The 22,963-nt window shown below is 40.7% G+C and overlaps 1 protein-coding gene across 1 annotated transcript in view; it reads right to left on the bottom strand.

Moving 5' to 3' along the window:
• tmc3 (transmembrane channel like 3) overlaps window positions 1–22,695 on the bottom strand; it is a gene marked incomplete at both ends in the record, with an annotated part of 57,769 nt that extends 35,074 nt beyond the window's left edge. Inside the window, 8 exons of the mRNA XM_080730032.1 lie at window positions 52–199; window positions 438–580; window positions 934–1,032; window positions 5,783–5,889; window positions 8,059–8,140; window positions 10,873–10,948; window positions 19,740–19,892; window positions 22,559–22,695. Coding sequence (XP_080586158.1) covers window positions 52–199; window positions 438–580; window positions 934–1,032; window positions 5,783–5,889; window positions 8,059–8,140; window positions 10,873–10,948; window positions 19,740–19,892; window positions 22,559–22,695 — 945 coding nt within the window. The remainder of the gene's footprint in view (window positions 1–51; window positions 200–437; window positions 581–933; window positions 1,033–5,782; window positions 5,890–8,058; window positions 8,141–10,872; window positions 10,949–19,739; window positions 19,893–22,558) is intronic.
• Between the last annotated feature and the right edge of the window lie 268 nt (window positions 22,696–22,963).

Here is a 22,963-nt window from a genome sequence, read left to right as displayed (position 1 = left end):
TTCATAATTAATTAAATGTATTCGTTTTTGCACCCCCAGTGTACAACTCACTCTGATGTTGTTGACTATGGCGGCCCCCTTGCTCTCGGCAGCCTCTGGGTTCCCTATCAGGTAGTCCCAGGCACAGAACACCCTCCAGCAGAAGGTGAAGTTCTCATCAGAGGCACTGGACAGACTGAGCCGGGAGTTCTTGGCCATTCTGCCAGGCAAGTTACAGCAAAACAGTCTTAGGGGTGGGCATCACATTATGGCATTGTCAGCATTGTCGATTTTTTGGCACACCCCTAGTTATTAAGAAATTTTAATTTCATATAGACTTTGTTAAGGCCCCAGACTTGCTGTTACATAACATTTGACCAACTAAGACCAAACTATTCTGAGTTTGTAACTAAACCTCTATGTATGTGTGTACAAACTGATATAAAAGGTGATTATACCTCCTTAGCAGAATGATAAAACTGTAGGCAAAAACGGCCATTCCGACCAGAAAGTAGGCTAGTGGCAGCCGGTAGCCTGCACTGCCAATTCTCCGCACCCTGCCATAATAACCGTAGAATAGTACAGAATACTGAAGATAACCCTGTTTGAGGAGAAACACACACACACACACACACACACACACACACACACACACACACACACACACACACACACACACACACACACACACACACGTAAGTTAATTGCATCATCTTTGCGCATACAGTAAAGGCTATGAGAGTGCATGAATAAATCACAACACAACAGAGCAAACAGAAAATCATTGCACGTCGCCATTAGCGTTAAATCTATTTTATAACCAGATTATTTATTCCAGGCGGGGCTGTGGTAGAGGTGAAAGTAGCAGTTGGGTAATGTTTAAATAAAGCTCCATTGTGTCTGTCCGTGTGCTACTATGGTATTGATGTAACAGTAAAAAGGAGAGAGCCTTGCCCCGAGAGACCAGATGGTATCCAGGTCCTGGGCGGAGGACAGCAGGTCCTTGGGTATGGTCTTACTGCGCGTTGTCCCAAACGGAGCTCCCACCAGCAGCTAGATGGGACATACACAGTGGTGGAAAAAGTACCCACAAAGTACCAATAGTGCATTGTAGAAACACTCCGTTACAAGTAAAAGTCCAGAATTCAAAATGTACTTGAGTAAAAGTACAAAAGTATTGGCATCAAAATGTACTTAAAGGAGTAGTTCACCCCCAAAATGACTTTTTTTCTATTGATTAGTCACGCCATGGAGACTAGAGTTCAATAATATTTTTAGTTTTTTGTCGCATTCCTAAGACAAAAATGTGATAACAATAAATTTACCCCCATTCGTTCCGGATGGGGACCCGTTTCGAAACGGGTCCCCATCTGGAATCAATGGGGTAAATTTACTCAAATCAAATTTTTGTCTTAGGAATGTGACAAAAACCAAAAAATATTATTGAACTCTAGTCTCCATGGCGTGACTAATCAATAGAAAAAAAGTCATTTTGGGGGTGAACTACTCCTTTAAAGTACCAAAAGTGAAAGTACAAAATGTTTGAAAATAGCTGATCTACAAGCTCACAACGCGTCGCGATGCGATGCATTGTGAGCTTGTAGATCGGCTATTTTCAAATAGCCATGGTATAGAATAGGGCTAAAGTGCATTAATGTATGTTTTATGATATAATAATTTATATCTGCAAAAGTAACTAGTAACTAAAGTTTTCAAATAATTGTAGTGGAGTAAAAGTAGAATATTTGGATCCGAGATTTAGTGGAGTAGAAGTAAAAGTACTGAAAACTGGAAATACTCAAGCAAATACCTCAAAACTGTACGTAAGTACAGTACTTAAGTAAATGTACTTAGTTACTTTACACCACTGGACATATAGTAAAACAAAGTATAGGGCTGGCAAATCAACCCAAAACATATCTAAACCCATATTTAGAACCAATGGCTGGCCTAATCCTGCTCCTGTGTAGGTTAATCAATCAAGAAACATTTTTTTTTGTTTCAATTTTTAAAATGTCTTATATATCAACAAATCAACACGATTTTTTTTAAATAATGGACACTGGTCTGATTAGACACTTAAAGGGATATTCCACTTTCAAAAAAACTTTTGGTCATTTCATCGTCTAATCAGGCTTTTGTGAACACCCTGGACAGTTTTTAATTTGCATGATTCAATATTAAGATATTTGATCATTTTATCAGACACTCCCCATCCAGGGCCCATTCCTATACAAACCAAACTTCAAACTCTATTTTAACTATGATAGATTCATCAGAAACACCTGTCTTTTTTCTGGTGACTCATACTACCCTCCTAATACGTGAGTTGGCCATGTTTTTTCAATAACATTTTTCATTTATCTTTAATAACCTTTTATTGTATATATATTGTTTCTATTAAAAAAAAAAGAAAAAAAAAGTTAGCGAAAAAACATGGCCAGCTCACATATTAGGAGGGTGGTATGAGTCAACAGAAAAAAAGACAGCTGTTTTTGATGAATCTATATTAAAATGGAGTTTGAAGTTACAATGGGTTTGTATAGGAATGGGCCCTGGATAAAATGAATATCAAATATCTAAATATTGAATCAAGCAAATAATTTTTTTCCCAAAAGCCTGATTAGATGATAAAATGACCAAAGGTTTTTTTGAAAGTGGAATATCCCTTTAACCCTGTATTATACTTTGTTCTTCAATGGTGGCGTACAAGCATCGGTCATGAAAAAGCCCGATCTACAAGCTCACAGCTTGTAGATCTGCTAATGTCATATTTATTCATGATGACTCACTCACTCATCATAATCGTGGCAAAAGTTGGAAATAATGGTGATATTGACTCGAAGTCATATCACCCAGCCCTAATACAGAGATATGACTGTGATGATTATTGATCAAAGAATGAATTGATCATTCCTCTGCCTTGTCCAATCGGAAAGGCGTCAACGGAAACCAGGAAGACAAGAACCACATTATTATGAAATATGACTGCTTATAATGTTTTCCTTCTGGTGAAAGAACAAGGGGAAGAATGTGGAGAGAGATCCATGATGATTGAAACAAACTCATATTTTACAACAAAGAAGACAAGTAGGTACATGTGAGGGGCAGGGGCGTCACACCAAATTCTGGGCCCTGGGTACAAGGATTCACTGCGGGCCCCCCAAGAATGTTAACTATTGAAAAATAGCAGATATACAAGCTCACAGCGCGGCACCGAGTGCCGCGCTGCAAGCTTGTATATCTGCTATTTTTGAAAAATCGTGAAAATGTGTGCAAGAAACCTATGTCAAGGACCCCCAAGATGATATGTATTTGGCCACGGACCCCGATCTCAAAATATTTCGTTCCAGGGACCCCCAGAAGCAGAATTTGAGTTAGAAATGTTCGCTTAAAAAATACATATAATTATTCAAAGATTTTCAAAAATAGCAGATATACAAGCTTGCAGCGCGGCACTCGGTGCCGCGCTGTGAGCTTGTATATCTGCTATTTTTCAATAGATAAAGTTATTAGGGCCCCTCCACCTTGGGCCCCAGTAACTCAGTCCCACTTTCCTACCCCTTGTGACGCCCCTGGTGAGGGGAGCGGTAAGGTTTCCTCGAAGAAATAGGAGGTAGTAAATAAGAAAAGGAATGAGATTGGACAATTGGGGATGAGTGATAGGCCTACTCCTGGTCAGGGAAATTGCCTGTGTCTGCATTTCGAGACTAACATAAATCAGTAGTCCTTCTTATCCCGTGGACAACCACCAAACAAAACAATGTCCTCTATTTGGTATTTGTGTGGCCATGGCCAAGTTACAAAGTAAACTGTCAAGCCTTAAAGGTGATACACCATGCATTTAAAAAGTATTTATGTCATATTGTTTATGTCCCAAAAACGTTTTTCAAAAGGTTTGAGGCTAAATTACCATAGAGAGCCTCTCTCATTTTGAATGGCTCTGAGCATTTTCAGCTGCAGTACCACCTTTGGCCTGAACTGCGCCACCCCCCCAATATCTTTTTGAAAAAAGAAAAAAAAAATAATAATTGAAAAAGAAAAAATTGAAAAAAAAAGGTTTTTGAAAAAAAAAATCTTCAAAAACGGCCGTCAATGACGTCAGCGACGGCAGCAAATCTGGACAGCCTGTTTTGAGAACCCGTGGGATGCTTTTAACCTCGGCCTTCCCAAAACCAGAGAAAGACACGGCGGTCAGAAATGGGACTTTGTGAGGATAGAAGGTGCTAGTGGGACCCCAAAAAAAGGTTTTAAAATAGGAAAAGTGAAATTTCATGGTGTATCACCTTTAAAGGAGCTATAGTCAACTTTTTCTTGAACAACGGATGCTAAAATAAAAATAATGTTTCGAAAATATTTAATAAAAAAAATATGCTTCATATGTGTTTCTATTCAAAAATGTTCACAACAAGTGTAAAATAATGATAAAATAATCATTTTGGCCATTGTCAGGCTGACACTTTGTTTACATCCTAGTCTATTCTTTTATATGGATTGATAGGATGTAAAAAAAAAGTGTCAGCCTGACAATGGCCAAAATGATTATTTTATCATTGTTTTATGCTTTTTGAGGAAATTTTTTAACAGAAATACATATTTGAAGCATATTGTTTTTATAAAATATGATTTTTAATTTAGCATCCGTTTTTCAAGAAAAAGTTGACTATAGCTCCTTTAAAGATGCAGTGCCATGATTGTCCCCCCCTAAAACATCTGGTATTATGATTAAACTAAGAAGACGATTAAAAAAAAAAAAAAAAAGTGTACAGAAAGTGTTAAAATTACGTTTTTATGTGGCCACACCCACCAGTTCATTAAGTATGCCGGGTTGTCAGGTGGGTGGTGACCCAGCTGAAGTTGGGCCACACCCAAAGTGTAGTTGAATGGTAAACGGGGAGGGGATGAGTTTTTGATGTCATTAACTCAGTGTTTTTCAGTTGGGTCTTTTGACTTTCAGCTTCCAGAAAGTAAACAAAAATAAACAGGGTTCGACATATTTGAATATTATAACCACACCTGGGGGTCTATTAGAGTGATGTTAACTCCATAGACACATACAAAACAGAAAAAGTGCAAAACTATGGCACCACCTCTTTAAGAACATTCCAAGAACATACTGTGGGCTTTTTTCCCCACAGAGAAATCGTTTTATTCTCTAGTCTAGAGCACTGACTCAGGTGTTTGTAGGATTAGCCATTAGATAGTCTCGCCTAACGCAAACATTCTATGCCCCTGATAAATCTCACCGGGTCTTCCGCCGTCTCGGAATGGACGCGGCGGCCGGGACATGGCTCCTGCTGCTGTCCACTTTGAGTAAATGAGGAAGTGATCCGCGGTGGAAAACGAGTGATAAATCATAGTGATTTTATAATTATAATGGATAAGCCTAAACAAACCAGTTCACATGAACAATACTGATGTAAAATAAGATATCTGAAAGGCTACATATATTTTATATACAATTAAAATGTTGTGAACCACAGTTACAGGGGCGCTATAGCCTAGGCTTTTCTTTTTGAAATGCCTGGATCCCGAGGCTAGCCAACAGATTAATGACATTTAAACCAGTTGCTGTTGTAAATCTTTTGATTCACGATCGGCTTGGAAAGTTCCAAATTGCATATTTTAACACAAAATGAGAATAAAACCCTAATTTATATGTTCAAAACAAATTCGGATTAAGGACTTTAATTGTTACACATACTGTAAGAGAAATATTGACATTTAAATCTTTATCTCTTCATCTCACACACACACACACACACACACACACACACACACACACACACACACACACACTGACCTCTGGCAGGACGATGAAGGCTCCAGTCATGACGGTGAGGACGATATTTATTCCAAAGAGCCAGCGGAGGAAGATGAAGTAGGACGCCACCCCTGACCCAAAGTGACCTCACACACAGACGAGAAAGGAAGTTCGGGTCACTGCATTGAACCAGACAAGAGTTTCCTAAACGTTTTCAGCTCGCGACCCATATATTTGGTGTCCCTTGCGAAATTACATTATGAATTCATAACTAATAAAGTCCTATTTCAAAAAAGCCGATTTGCAAGATAACATGCTATTTTCACTATTTCTTACGTTTTCTCCTCACAGGAGATTAGCTGAAGTCCAAAATATGGACCAAACACTAGTAACTAGTACTATGAGAACATAGACCCAGTTTGTTAATATTGCGGATCCCAAAAGGCAGACAATTGGACTCGAGTCATGATGACTCGACTTGACTCGGACTCAAGTCGCAAATTTGACGACTTGCAACTTGACTTGGACATAAGGTCAAAAACTTGAGACTCGACTTGACTTGGAAGACAATGACTCCCGACTCGACTCGACTTGAGACACGCTAACTCGGACGACTTGCCGCTATGCCACTCACCAAAGCAGTCGTGAACGCCACGCTAGGTTCACACTTTTATTGATTGATTGATTTGATTGATTGGAGACAGGCATGTAAGCGAGAGCACAATCACGGAAGCAGCAAAACAAGCTGTCACGATGGTTGTGAGAGAGAGAGAGAGAGAGGGAGAGGGAGAGGGAGAGAGAGAGAGAGAGAGAGAGAGGGAGGGAGGGGAGGGAGAGGGAGGGAGAGAGAGGGAGGGAGAGAGAAATAAATAAATAAATGACTCACAGAGTTGCCCGTGATGAGTGAATCCATCTGATGTTACTCGCCAAAAACAATAGATCCACAAGCATGGTGACACATAGGGAGCCTGTAGATTGTCTATATTCGGCAGGCGACACCATTTCATTAATAAATTAGCAGATTTCCCCGATTGATGTGCTGCAGCCTGCAGCTGTCTCCAGTCATCAGGAGGAGCGTGTTAAGTTATGTCAATACTCCGTGAGTGTTGATAACAACTCCGCTTGTAGTCATTATAAGCATAGCATCCTTAAATCCTTATGCAGAGATTAAATGTCCGATGTATAATTGCCTAAACCTTTGTTTAGTTTAGTTTTTTTGCGACAGATCTCCCCTGAGTCCCCTCCTCTCTATGTCCACACGTGAAGCAAAATGACATGAGGTATTTTTTCCCCCTTGAGAATAATAATGGAAGGCATCAAAAAAGCGATATAAGATATTTTTTCCCTTGAATAGAATGAAAGGCAGAAAATACTGTAATGTGTCTGAATCGATCTTTTTTACTCTAATTTACTAATTTACTTATTTAATTTACTTATATTTACTAACTTATATAATACAAATATTTTAAGTTAAATAAACTGAAATTTGTTTTTTTTTAAAGTTTGAGAACCTCTGCCATGATAGAGTATTATGGTCAGAGGGTAGGCCTAGTGTTACTGTTTTTTCCTACTGAATGTTAATTACATAATAGTTATGGTCACAGAGGTATCATTTACTCAACTTGACAACCTTGTGACTTGACTCGACTTGACAACCTTGTGACTCGACGCGACACGACACGACTTGACGCGACTTGACATGACAACCTTGTGACTCGACTCGACTTGACATAACCTTGTGACTCGACTTGACTTGACTTGCCCACAACAGAGAAAACTTGAGACTTGGACCAAATGACTTGCGACTCGACTTGGACTCGGATCAGAGGGACTTGTACAATTGTTTGCCAAAAGGAGTCATAAAAGGAGTGATGAGTTTTTTACCGCATGCGACAAGACGCACGAATCGAACTGGGTTCGATTGAGAAAAAAAAACACACGGCCGCAGCCACTCGTCGCACGGCTAATTCGGATCCGGTGTGCATGAGGTCGTAGAGAATCATTGTAAAACAATGAAATTGTCCGTTTTATCCGTGCGGATAAACGCGCCTGTGTGCAAAGGGCTTTACTCTACCTTTTTCTTTTACATTTTTTGAAAATCTTTTTAAATACAGCAAAAAGGGTAATATTTACTCACAACCCATAAAATGTTTCCGTGATCCCCCCAAAAAATGGGTCTTGACCCATATAGTTTGGTAAACGCTGTTATAGGCTCTCTCTGACTGATAGCATCAATGAGAGAACACTGCATCTCAACACTTCCCCACGAGACACAGTTTGTCATACACTAAAAGGAAAATAGATAGTAGCCTCACTTTCAATTTTCTTTATCCTCATCTCCCAGGGAATGAACAGAACCACGATGTTGTAGAGCACCCGAGAGAGCTTCTTCACCAGCTGCGGGAGGAGATGTTGGAACATTAGGTGAGGACAGATTCATTGATTTCAGTGGTGTAAAGCAGGGGTTCTCAACCTTTTCAGGCTGTGACCCCCAAAATAATCATATTTTAACTGGGGACCCCCCCACCCTGAAGAGCACTAGGAGTTGAGGCATTACATTTTGTATAAAATGTAATGCTCTCTCTCTCTCTCTCTTGCGAGGCGTTGTGAGCATGTAGATCGGCTATTTTCACAATTTCTGCCTCTAATATTTGACAATTTGGCCAATATTTAATTTGTCATTTTAGAGGTATTAAAAAGTCCTTAAATTGTCACTTTAGAAATGTGCCTCATTGCACTTAAACTTTATGTCGGTTTGTTTACTGTTGAGTGAGAAAACAATGTTGCACATTACATTAATCATCTGGGGACCCCCCAAAATAATTTGGGGACCCCCCTGGGGGTCCCGACCCACAGGTTGAGAACCACTGGTGTAAAGTACTGGACTTTTCAGTACTTTCACTTCTACTCCACTACATCTCAGAAGCAAAATATTATACTTTCACCAAACTACAATTATTTTTAAAAATTGAGTTACTATAGTTACTTTGTAGATTTGGATTATTATTACAAAACACACACATTAACCACTTCAGCGATGCGACCCGATGTGAGATTGTAGATCTGCTATTATCTTTTTTTTTTACATTTTATACATTTGAAACCTGTGAAATGGGACATTCTGCATAATGAGTACTTTCTACTTTTGGTACTTTATGTAGGCTACATTTTGATACCAATACTTTTGTACTTTTACTCTACTAGTACATTTTGAATCCAGGACTTGAAGTTGAAGTATTGATACTTTTAGTCCATGGGCCATACGAGATGTCGGTATCGGAAATGTGGCAAAGGTTATCATGCATTTTTTAAAAGCTCTATATCTGTAGATTATATTTTGGTATGATAACCCTTTCTGACACATCAATGAAGGGAAAAAAAGCAAAAATGTTATCTGCTTTAAGTAACATATGAGGGGTCAAACTAGGGGTCTTTCATGATTCTAAATCCATTGCAAACATCTGTTTTGCATAAAAAACATTCATTGGGCTAAAACGGACGCCATGGACTATTATACTTAACTAAGAAATGCGAGAACTTTTCCCACCACTGATTGATTTGTCAACACGTTTCAGGACCTCTGGGATGACGCCAAACAAAATATTTGCCCTTATGATTTTTGCCACGGAGCGCATCGTTCAAAAACCTACGACGAGCGTTATCAATCGGCACGAGGTCAGCTCAGCTCGATGATTTCTCATTTCAATTAACCAGCAGCCAATCTTTATAATTAATAATTCATCATAAGCCTGCGAGCTAAAAGTCAATTAATTCTAATGGTGCTTGAGCAGCCTTGCCCAATGTCTCTGGAACATTTTAATTAAACTGGGCCATAACAACAGGCTATAAATTTGGTCATGGTGGTGCTGTGCCATGGCAGTGCGGAAGCCCTCTATCTTTCTGCTTCTCTCTCTCTCTCTCTATGTGTGTGTAAGTGTATGTGTGTGTGTGTGTGTGTGTGTGTGTGTGTGTGTGTGTGGAGAGAAGGAGAGAAAGATATAAAGGAGAGAGTAACACAACAGGAAGAGTAAAACCATTGCCCGTGGACAGCAGAAATCAAACAGGCCTATATAATAAATATAATTCAGCCAGTAGGCATCAGGTTGCTGCAGTGCAGTGCAAATAATGCTCCTTTCTGCATAGTCTGATGGAGCACATAATGCTGAGAATGCCCATCCCAGAGCTGTTGGGAGGAAGAGTCCTACAGGGGTCATCGCCATGGCTTGTGTTTTTTTTTTTTGCCATGGACATGCAAACGAGTGGACAATAATATTAGAACCCCACAAAGAGCTATTGCCTTAAATGACCTTTACATGTCTGTAACTCTGAGAGTGTACAAATGGAACAACAATGGACCCTTACGGACCATTTGGTTCCATTTGCGCACTCTCAGAGTTATGGGTGATCCTTGAAAATAAAATGTTCGAGAACGTACTGTAACTGTCCTAGCGGATCCTAACCTCGCCCACCAGGCTTGGTGATCGTTAACAACGGGCGGTTTAATCCGTTCCAGGCGGAAACCACAAGCTGAAGAAGCGGCGTCGCTTTGTTTTGGTTCCCTCCATTTGTTTCACCAATCCCTATTAAAATGCTCGAGTAGCCTAGTGTAGTCTTGCCAGTCGCTACGAGTTGGAATAAAAGATGCATATCCCAAACAAATTTTTCAAAAGCAAAACTACGCCGCATCACAGAGTTTATTAGGTAGGCCCTAAAAGTATGTCCTTGAGCGGCAAATTGTAGTCCTTTGAGTACTACAACATGAAGTAAAGTGGTTTCCTCTCCCGACGGACCCACCGGATCAAACCTCGAAAAGTGAAGTGATCCCAGACTAAGCGGATCCTAATATTCAATAATTGTGTCTTATGACTTATGATGAAAATAAGAACATTACGATGTTACGTAAAAACAACTAAGGACAAGTCTTGCCACGGAAACATTTGTCCGTGCACGGACATAATTATTGATGACCCCTGGGGTCTTCTAGTTGGTTTAATCGTTAGATAAAATAAAGTGAGAAGTCAAATATACAAGGAGGAACAATTCTTGCTTTCTATCCATTTCTCTTTCTCTGTACTAAACCCAGACTGACACAATGTGATGATGATGGTTGGAACATGTGGTCTACCTACATCGGCTCCTGCAGCCTGGTAGCCTCTGGTCCTTGTTAGCCTGCCTTCATACTTCAGAACGATCTCCCTGGCCTGCCTGGGGAACAAGACACAGCATAGGCCTAGAATTATTGAATGCTTTAACCAGTGAAAAATAGCAGATATACAAGCTCACAGCGCGGCACCGAGTGCCGCGCTGCGAGCTTGTAGATCTGCTATTTTTGAAAAAGTCGTGAAAATGTGTGCAAATCTTTGAATATATGTATTTTCAAAGCGAACGTTTGTAACTCAAATTTTGCTTCTGGGTGGTCGCTGGAAGTTTTTGAGATATTTTGAGATGGGGGTCCGTGGCCAAATAGATATCAGTTTGGGGGTCCTTCACATGAAAAGGTTTGAGAACCACTGACATAGTAGTCTCTCAAGAACAGACTAACTGAGCTCCAGTTAAGTGAAAAGGACCTTTTCTTTGACGATGACTGGCCAGATTGCTGACATAGAAACATAGGTTTTTCCAAAAACCTTAGAAGGATTCAAAAGACACTTATAGAATCAGGTCAAAATTAAAATTTTCATGATTTTTCAAAAATAGCAGATCTACTGTACAAGCTCGCAGTGCGGCACTCGGTGCTGCGCTGTGAGCTTGTATATCTGCTATTTTTCACTGGTTAAAGCATAAAATAATGATACACTATAATGTGTACCCGTTCTAAATGGGTTAACTTTCATGAGAATGCAAGATCTCTAAGTGCAGTGGGAGCAGAGAAGGAAAAAGTTCTGAGCCATTTAACTTTTACTCTTTTCTTCTTTTTTTCGCATGCCAAAGATGCCCTAAAAACAATCTGATTGCTTAGTCTGAACTACCTGTTGTGCTTTAATTAACAAGATGGGTAGTTTATAGGGGTGTAACAATACATTTTAATAGCGATTCGATACATATCACGATACATGGTTGACGATACAATAGATACGATACATGGACGATATTGGTTCATTCGTGGCGATACGATATGATTCGATTCAATTATTTAAAATCAATATAGTAACTATTTTGCAAAGAAATTAAATCTGTGTGAAAAGTGTGGTTAGTGCAGGTTTTTAATAGCCACAGGGAGCCCCTTAAAAAACCCTGAACAGAGGTACTGCTGCTCAATCTTCTATTTATTTATAAACATGTTTAAAAAAACAATGCTCCAAATGCTAACAGCATGTAGTGTAGCGCTCGGTGCTAGCGAGCGATCCGTGTATAGAGTGCGTTTTAGGGCCGGCGACTTACATTCATGCTGCAGTAGGCTGAGTTTCTCCATTCATTTGCATGGAGCCAAACGGGGGAAACGGCGATACAAAACAGCGCCCGAAAGTACATTACGTCTTCGATGTACGCACAGCGATCTAAACACATGTAATCCACTCATTGTGAAGCCTTGATTTCGTCTTTCGTCTGATCGAAAAAGACTCAGAGAAAGGCTACGCTAACGGACCCTGCATGCATACAGAGAGACGCAACTGCTGGTATGCATTCTTCAGGCAGTGAGATGCACATGACGTCATGACGTCGCTGACACGTTAACCCTTCAGATGGTTTCTTAAAGAGACAGAGCACGACCGGCGACTTTAAAAAAAAAGAATTATCATTCATTTCATTTTTACGATAAAAGTACGATAAAAGACGAGCGGCTAATTGAGCCGACCGGACAAGTACGGGCAAGTACGGCCGGCTTGCAAAGTGTTAAACATGTATTATGGATATAAATAAATAAACACAGCGATTATCTGGCAAATACATGGACATTATATTTGAACACATATGGACAAACCTGCACCTTGACATGAACATATTACATACATTTATCGATAGACCAGTGTAGCTACATGGAAAGGAAAAGTAATTAAACCCCTCCTTTTCATTTTTTCTTCTTAAAAATGCTAAATACAATGCACAAGTAGGTGGTATCGATACAATCGAGTATTTGCACTGCCGATTCGATTCGATACAAAGAAAACAATATTTCGATGCAGTTACTATATCATTACACCCCTAGTAATTTAATGTCCAGCAATTGGGTTTAAAAAGTTGAGTTGTCATAGAAACACTACTTCCTCGTGTACTGACAGCTGCAACCCACAACTTACACATGGTATAGTCCACCCGGCCATGGCTTACAAAATAATATTTTCCTCGTGTATATGCATAATTTCATATTGCACACATATATCTCTCATTATAAGACAATGAAGAATGAGCAACCCCCCCTTCCCGCCCATTGAGTTCAATGGACAGGTGCCGCCACCTTATGAGGTTTTCAGCTATGATGACTTTCAATGGTGTGACATCACATTATGTACAGGGTTCCCACGGTCAGGAAATTCCTGGAAATATTTTGAAATTAGAAAAATATGTTTCCAGTACTGGACAAGTTTTGGAATTGATCAAGGGTCCTGGAAGGTCCTGGAAAAAATAGCTATGCATTGTCTTGGTTATTGATTTTTGCGACCGTCAGGGAGCAGTTTACTATGAAAACCTCCACCGGCCGTCCGTCCGTCGGTCGGTCACACGTCACACGTCACACGTCACACCTTTGCCCTGCTCATATCTCCGCATCAGTATATAGGGCTTGTTTGTTTATTGTATGACATCACGCCACATCATCAGCTGTGGACTCTGTGATGTCATCGTATCGCATCAGTATATAGGGCTTGTTTGTTTATTGTATGACATCACGCCACATCATCAGCTGTGGACTCTGTGATGTCATCGTATCTCCATATATGGCCATCTCCGTATATGGAGATATAAGTCGTCCATGCCCAAGTATGGGCTGGTGAGGTCAGACTTTGTGTGATGCGTAGGTTATCTCCATATATGGAGATTCAACATTCCAGGCAATGCTCTCTTCCCTGGTGAGAATTGCCCCTTTATATAGGGCTTGTTTGTGTATTGTATGACATCACGCCACATCATCAGCTGTGGACTCTGTGATGTCATCGTATCTCCATATATGACCATCTCCGTATATGGAGATATACGTCGTCCATGCCCAAGTATGGGCTGGTGAGGTCAGACTTTGTGTGATGCGTAGGTTATCTCCATATATGGAGATTCAACATTCCAGGTGTAACTATGGCTACCCGTATGACGTGAGAGGTGGAGGTTGTGATATTTGTGGAGATAAGCGACCGTTGGTCGCTTATCTCCCGATTAGGGAGTCTTACTGGTGTTAATACCTCTGAAATGACAAATTAAACATGGGCCAAATTGTCAAATATATAAAGGCAGAAATTGTGAAAATAGCCAATCTACATGCTCACAACGCCTCGTGTTGCGAGGCGTTGTGAGCATGTAGATCTGCTATTTTCACAATAGAACCGTGTTATACAAAATTCCTCAACTCTTAGTGCTCGTCAGGGTGCCGGGGTCCCCAGTTCAATTATGATTATTTCAGGGCCTGAAAAGGTTGAGAACCACTGACTGGCATACACACACTACCTGTCTTTGGGCATTGCGCATAGGAGTAAGTGACCTGTTATTGAGCAGAATTATTGTTATATAGTCCTGGAAATTGGGTTAAATATTCTGGAAACGTTTTGGAAATGAATTGGTAAAAATGTGTGGGAACCCTGTATGTAAGGGATAACGTCTGGCTCAGCGGTCGTTATCCAGAAATGAAAATCCCGACAGGCTGATAACTCCCGATGCGAAGCGGAAAGGGTTATCAGCCTGAAGGGATTTCGTGGTGCCATAGTTTTGTACTTTTTCAAATTTTTTTATGTGTCTATTGAAAAAATATACACTCCTCCATGGGCTGCTCCTTACATTATGATTATGACATATTCTCACGCACGCACCAGTTACAGTTACTTTCTCCATAACCCACACTCTGCACATATATTGGAGCACATATCTTCAAACGGGTAAGGTCTAGTTACTCTAATAGACCTCCAGGTGTGGTTATAATATGCAAATATTATGCCTTCCCTGGGTATTTTTGAGCGGTGGTACACCGTCTCCAATGCTTGACTGCGTGTGTATGTAACTACTGTATGTAACTATGTATGTAACTAACTAACTAACTAACTAACTAACTATGTACATGTATGTAGCATGCCATGAGCTGCAATACCACCTGCTGACCAGTGGCAGGCCTGGGTGACCACTCTCTCCATTTGAACTGTATCCATCCTCACAACTCACTGCACTTTAGGTTTGTTTTCAAATCAGGGAATGCTCTGAACTCTGCTCCTGGTCCTGTTTGTCTGCAGTGTTGATTTCGCCGACTAAAACTATGACGAAAAACGTTTGTCTACTGCGTTTTTTTCACTGACGAAAAACGAAATAAAAACGAAATAAAAACTAAGCTGTGATGACTAAAACTAAGACAATTTCGTCAACAAAATACAAACTAGACTACAACGTTGGGGAGAGACTATAGTGGAGAAGAGAGTCATTTTATGTTTGGTTGCTCTCCAGTGTTGCATGCTGAAAATAGCCAATCTACAAGCTCACAAGAGCTTGTAGATCTGCTATTTTCAGCACAGAACCAAGTGTAAAATCAGTCATTACGATCGATGTCATCAAGGCCTGCCAAAATAAATTTTCGTTGACTAAATCAACTGTAGATTTAGTGATTATGTTGCGAGGAAAACGTTGAGATAATAGCCATTTTGGTTAGAACTGACTGAAAATAACTTTGTACTTCAAGTTTAAAATGATACTAAATATATTTTCAAGTGTCCAAATAAATTCCAAATATTATCAAATGATCTCGCGGCACCCCTGGACTGCCGTCGCGGCGCCCCAGGGTGCCCCGTCACCCACTTTGAAAACCCCTGGGTTACACAACACACTGTGGATTCGACACGTTAAATCAAAAACACAAAGCAGGAATTCAGATAAAAGCCAACCATGGAGGATTCCTCCCTCTAAAACTGATTCAGTGAACATGTGCCTCGGATTTACAGTATATGACAAGGTAGTGAAACCAGGGGGCCTTAGAGATTTACAATGCTCATCCCATCCAAGCACTGACTGGGGGTTACTTCAAGGGGCTGTGTGCCAATGCATTAATCACTGATCACTCTCTCAACAAGTATGTTACACGCTCAACTCCTGCGGAGAAGTGCAAGCTCATCAATCCGGTCGATTTTCAAGTACGCCACTATTATATATATCTATCCCCTGTGAGCGCCTACTGTATGGGAAAGCCTAGCCTTGGAAGTTTAGCGGAATACACCGCAGGCCAGCGGTTTCGTCACGCCGTGCCAATAGTTTAATAAGATTGCGCTTTAACCCATTTAGAACGGGTACACATTTTGTGTATTATTATTTTATGCTTTGACTATTGAAAAATAGCAGATATACAAGCTCACAGCGCGGCACCGAGTGCTTGTAGATCTGCTATTTTTGAAAAGTCGTGAAAATTAGAATTTTGACCCGATTCTATTAGTGTCTTTTGAATCCTTCGTTTTTTTGAAAAACCTATGTTTCTATGTCAGCAATCTGGCCAGCCATCGTCAAAGAAAAGGTCCTTTTCACTTAACTGGAGCTCATTTAGTCTGTTCTTGAGAGACTACTATGTCGGTGGTTCTCAAACCTTTTCATGTGAAGGACCCCCAAAATTATATTTATTTGGCCATGGACCTACATCTCAAAATATTTAGTTCCAGAGACCACCCAGAAGCAAAATCTGAGTTACAAACGTTCGCTTTGAAAATACATGTATTCAAAGATTTGCACACATTTTCACGACTTTTTCAAAAATAGCAGATCGAGCTTGTATATCTGCTATTTTTTAATAGTTAAAGCATGCAATCATTTTAGGCCTAAATGGGTTTTAAAGAAGAATATAATCAACATCCGAATGCGTATAGTCAAAATGTGCGGATTAAAGTGTGGGGAACGGAAAATCTCTGGTTTGTGGTGTAAAATATGAGCTGTTATTCCAGAGGGTGTAATCACAGGCATTCAGCCAGAGATTACTGAGGGCGTAAAAACGCAGACTTGCATCTCATCCCCGATGATGGCAATAAAGCCCCCGCAGCAATAACAAACCGCCCATATAAAAGCTGCTCTGAATGGGCCACACTCAGCACATCTTTGAAGCTCTCTCTGCCTATGTTTGCTGTCTGTCTCTCTCTCTCTCTCTCTCTCTCTCTCTCTCTCTCTCTCTCTCTCTCTCTCTCTCTCTCTCTCTCCCTCCTACAGTCTCTCAGCTTATTTCATTTTTTCTCTCTTTTTTTCCTTGCCCCACACTGACACTGTACTCAATTTCCTACAGGGGAAACACTGCCTTAAATGCACTTCTGAATTTCGTCGATCTCTGTAATGTAATTTTTCCCATACATTTTCACAGGATCGACATTGAAGTCTACTTGTTAAAGACGAAGTGCCGTGACCCCCCCCCCCCCCCCCCCACAACATGATCATCAGGTATTATGATTATACTTGGAGGAAGATTTCTTTCAAAAGAAAGTGTACAGAAAGTGTTAAAATTTGTTTTTTATGTGGCCACACCCACCTATTCATTAACAGTTTGCCAGCCAAAATAGAATGGTGGTTGGTAGATTAGCCGTGAAATTTCTATTATTGTATTGTGATCTGAGACATAATATTATGTTTATAAACATGAGCCCGCCACCCCTCCTTCTTGGACCGCACCGTTGTTTTCTCTTTTTTTTTTTTTCCCAGGTCATTAGCTCACCGTGATTTTCTCGATCTCCGTTGGGATAGAGTGGTGGTTTTGGCCAAGCATCGATCTCCCCGTGCGTTTCGCGTGCGCGATCCGCGCGCATAACGATCCATGCATATAGTCCAGGGGTGACTGAACAGTCGATGTGACCACTTTGGATAGCCTAGCACCTAGCACTCCAGCTCTGCTAGTGCTATCGTCTAAACAACAAGTGGGTGGGAGGAAGGAAGGCTGAAGAAGGAAAGGCCATGAGAGTCACTTCTGCTTCATGTCAGAGCAGCCACGAGCCACCGATGGACGAGCGGTGACTAGGGAAGGTTGGACGAGCGGTGACTAGGGAAGGTTAGACGATCGCCGATTTTCGGATCAAAATCATTTATTCCGGTTTTAATGACAAAGTCCGGGAAAGTACGGCGCGGCTGAGACTCCTTGCTCACATGTCCGATATATTACGGTTTTAACATTAAGGGGCTCCCCGTGGCTTGGAAAGGGTTAAGTATGCAGTACCTGGTTTTCAGGTGGGTGTAGCCACGCCCCCGCAGTGTTGCTGTATGGTAAAAAGGGGAGGGGATGATTTTATGATCATTAAAGTGGTGTATTTCAATTGGGCCTTTTGACTGAGAGGCTTTCAGCTTTCAGGAAGAAACCAAAAATACACAGGGGAAGACATGTTTGCATATTATAACCACACCTGGGGGTCTATTAACATGTTAACTCCATAGACATGAACAGAAAAAATACCAAACTATGGCACCACCTTAACATACTGTAGTCTCGACCATACTGTAGGTCGCAGTTTACTATCAGAACCGTTATAGCTTGACCGTATCCATCCGGACGGGGAACACCTGACACTGTGGTTCCCCTGACACATCACAGGTGACATCATAGTGATGTCAGATACTCAGAGCAGGAATCTCCATGTATGGGCATAAACAGGTGACATTACAGTGATGTCAGAAACTCAGAGCAGGGATCTCCATATATGGGCATAAAAGGGATTGTTTTAGGGATCTCTTTATATGGGCATAAAAGGGATTGTATCCCAGATGATGCCCTGTTAGGAAAATCACACTAACAGAATCCATATTATGGCCAAGACAGATGGCGTAAAGGGCGAGGTCGCTTTTCGCCCCTTAGGCGTCTTACTGGTGTGTAGGTGGTGTGACAGCCTACAGCAGTATCTGTGTATACCTCAGTAGGCTACCCCAGTGATGTTTATGCTGGGTGCTTTGGCGGTATTTGTTCATCATTCCCCGTCTTTTATGAATGTCCTGAAAAAGACATTAAGACTTTAGAGGAGCCACTCAAGTGTGGTTAAGGATGGTCCAGTAAAAAGAGAAACCAGAGGAACAAGTGCTGAAATAATTATCCTGCTAATTCGGTTTGTTTTCCGTAGGCGCGACCATTAAGGCTGAGAGCCTGCGGAGAGGAGAATGTTAATCGTTATTTACCTCACTAGCGTTAAACGCCCGGTTGGCTTCTACTCCCATTAGCGTCCGAGCGTTAGCATTTCCCCGACTGTAGGAGCTCTGGTGTTAATGAAGAGGTACAGTAGTGTTTACAGTGCGTATCCCCTAGGTTGGGATCAGATAAGTGGCCACAAGGCTCACCGCCAGAGAAAGATTGCCCAAAAGATTATTGTTTACATAGTAAAAAAAAGAATGCCTTTTGAGACATTTCAGTATATATATTGTTCAGTTCCATTAACCATGAATTTGTACAGTGTGTATTTATAGGCGAGAATCAAGAGGCTCACAACCAAGATGGCGCCACGAATGGCTGCTTCGTCTTGCGCTCCTCACAGCCAATGCCGTTTTTTACTTGTTATTGTACAGTAGCTAGTACGGAAAAATAATGCCATTGGTGTATACAATATACCAAACTTTATGCACATGTACAGCTGAGGATGCTTTTTTACATTCTCTTTGCTCTTTTGCCTTTTGCACTCTTTCTTTCCTAAGCCATTATTACTTATGTTTTTTTATCTTGTATAGATGTGTTGTGTTTTTTTGTTGTTCTGCTGTTTTTTTAATATTATATACCACTGCATTGTCTGAAGGAAGCCGAACAAAAAAGGTTTACTCTTATGTACCTGTACAAAAGATGTAACAATAAAGTACAACCTTGAACTTGAACCTTGACATTTGAATAATGTGATGTCAGATGTAGTTGCACAGGGAGACAGTAAAACAAAAGAGTTACTTTAAGACTTTGAGCTTCCGTCTCATGGGCCAGGGTCGGGTGCGTATGTTGGCGATGATTTCTTTCTGGTACTGAATGTTCTGGAACATCTCCTCTGGGTCGTTGCTGTCCACCTGTCCATCGTCTTGGTCTTTATCTTCATCATCTGAGTGGCTATAGGACAAAATGGGGGCAGTTCTCCACTTAGAAACATCACCATTCAGAAACACCCCCACTTAGAAACAGAGTCTGAGCATTCACCAGTTTAGCATTCACCAGCGTCGGCAGGATAGCATTTCACCAGGTTAGCATTCACCAGCATCGGCGGCAGGTTAGCATTTCACTAGGCTAGCATTCAGCGTCTAAAGCGTCTAAAGACTTGTTTTGTAACTTTTCATCACCATGACAATATTTTTGTTCAATGAAGTTTGACCTTATAGATGTGTCTGTTTCTGTGTTTTCCCTTATTTTTTTAGACTACTCATGTAGTGTGTTACAAAATCATTATACAAACGTCCAAAATAGGACTGTCATTTATAGCTTGCAGCCCTTGGACTTTTGATATTTTGCTGAGTGGCCCCTGAGCCATCTTAAGCTGATTAGCCCTGATTTAGAATAATGGAGAAATAATGTTTCTGAATGGAGATTAGGTGACACCTCCATTTAGAATAATGGAAGTCAATCTTCTAAATGGCAAACAAAATACATGTGGAGGCAGAAAGAATATGAAATATGAAAAATGTAATACTTGAATGTATGATGTCTAAACCATTATGTGGACATTGTATGATTTCTCTATCATATAAAATCATTTCTTAAGTCATACATTGATAGTATATAAAATAACATTTAAGGTTAATTCTTCAGTTGTCAAAGTTGTTGCGCAATGCAAATATTCATGGCAAAAATTAATTATGTTAATGTGCTCTTGTTTTATCCTCGATAAAACCCACTCCTTCCTACTTAAGCTGCATTTGTGTAACAATCTTTTCAACAATTGCTATCTAGGAAAAAGCAAAGTGCAATTTCACCGGGGCAAATATTTCCTTCAATAATGTGTCAGTAAGTAAACACAAGGGCTAGGGTTCTAAAGAAATCTTATTTCAATTCCAGCAAGGATTGTAGAGAGTGCACCTCAAATAGCCTAAAGTGGTGTTCGCAAATAAATGGAAGGACTATGATTAAATGTATCCTCACGCAGGACACATACTAGTTGTTTTGATCAGGGACGTGCTGGCCATTGGGAAAAGCGGGCCAACTCCCGAACGGCCAGTTCATTCCCGGCCGGTCCAGGCCGGCCATTAGGAAAAAATTTAAAATAAAATGTCGGCATTCGTTCCATTTTGGGGGCTGGGCTGCCAACAATGTAAATCATCACTGTCGGGCAGAAACCTCGTATCTCCAAGTTTCAAATGTGTAAGTTTTTTCGCAAAATAAAGCCCTGCTTCATCATACAAGGCCGTCACACAAAAGTAGTGAAAACAGCAGATCTACAAGCACAGGCGTTGTGTGCTTGTAGATCGGCTGTTTTCACTAGTTTAAATCATTTTTAAAATGATAAATAGAAAACAAATGGTTTTGGTCATACAAGGTTTCCACCCGACAACAACTAAATATAACTCATGTAATTGGCCCACTGGCTTGTCACTTGTCATGATCTGAAATGGCAAATCTTTGAGTAGCAGCAGCGCTATAGAGAGAGATCTCTCTCTACAGCGCGCAATGAGGGCCTCTCCAACTCTTTTTCCCGGGCTGAATCAGGGGCCCAGCACGTCCCTGGTTTTGACGCACATTTTTGTGCGTCGTTCAGCAACATTTCAAGCAAAAAATGGCCTTTGTCAGGAATTCTCTTCCACGTTAAATCCACTTTAGCATTTGTGCCAATTTACCATCCATCCCTTTTCTTTCAGATAGCATGTTTGATTTACGGTGTAAGAAAAGAGAAGGCCAACAGTGCACTTTCGTCCTGGATGGCAGCACTAGAAGCTTATAAAAGTAACGTACCGTACCGAGAATTATACCGAGGAACATATAAAACTAAAAATACAGCTTTTCACCCTGATTAAAAAACAAATTCAACATCCAAATCTATACCGTAACTCGCAAAGAATCGTTTTATTTGTTTTGGAGACTTGTTTAAAAAAAATGTTTTGAATGAAAAAAGTGGTGAAAGAAAGAGTCGGCGAAGACAGACATGCAGATCGAGGAAAAGAGCCTCTATTATGTTATGTTGTGTTTTATTTATTTGATATGGACATCACAATCACATTGGACGAACCAGATGCATTGATATAAGTGATTTTGGCACAAGTGCTAATTCTCATCAGCTGTCCCCAGGAGGCTTTTCTATTTTACAATAATCAAATCCAACACCCAGTCAAGTACAGTAAACATTAATACTAGTCTAAAACCCAATCAAGTACAAAAACAATAATACTAGTCTAAAACCCAGTCAAGTACAAACAATTATAATATGCAATTACTAATAAGAACTAACAATCCACAATCTGACCCATCAGTCTGTAGGACATACAAAATCACAAGTAGCCATAATCAATACACACAGCAGGTAAGGAACAGAAACTGTGAGCACAGTTGATTTGATTTCAACCATAACTTGAGTCCTCTGTAAAAGACATTACCATCCGTCTCTAGTTTTAAGACTGTTGGCAAAGAGTTCCAAAGGTCTACCCCCTTTACTGAGAAAGCAGACTGTCCGAATGAGTTACTGCAGGTGGGGACACTAGTACAGTCACCATTTGTTGAAGCTTGTGTTGCTTAATGATGAAGAAAAAAAGAAAACATGCTTTAAAATGCAGGTTTGTGTCGAGTGGACTCACCCTTGCTGGCTATCATTGTAGGGAGAGTATATCCTCCTGGAGTTCTTCCTCACACTCTTGTGTCTGGTCTTCTTGGCAGCGGACAGAGTCCTCCCACCACTGGCTCCTGATGCAGGCTGAGCCACAGCAGCGCTCATACTGTCCGTCCCTCAGCCTGATGCGTGCATCACTGTGCTGGGGAAATCACAGCATGTTGCTTAAAGTGTGTTTGTCCCCAACACGTGTGTGTGTGTGTGTGTGTGTGTGTGTGTGTGTGTGTGTGTGTGTGTGTGTGTGTGTGTGTGTGTGTGTGTGTGTGTGTGTGTGTGTGTGTGTGTGTGTGTGTGTGTGTGTCTCAGTGTATGAACATGTGTGATTGTGAATGTGTGTATGTGCATGTGTGGGGGCAAAAAGTGCCTTTTTTAT

This window comes from Nannobrachium achirus, assembly GCF_963921795.1.
Source record: "Nannobrachium achirus genome assembly, chromosome: 7".
Taxonomy (NCBI): Eukaryota; Metazoa; Chordata; class Actinopteri; order Myctophiformes; family Myctophidae; genus Nannobrachium; species Nannobrachium achirus.
The sequence above is the reverse complement of the archived record's forward strand: the minus strand, read 5'-3'. Positions and strand labels throughout refer to the sequence as shown.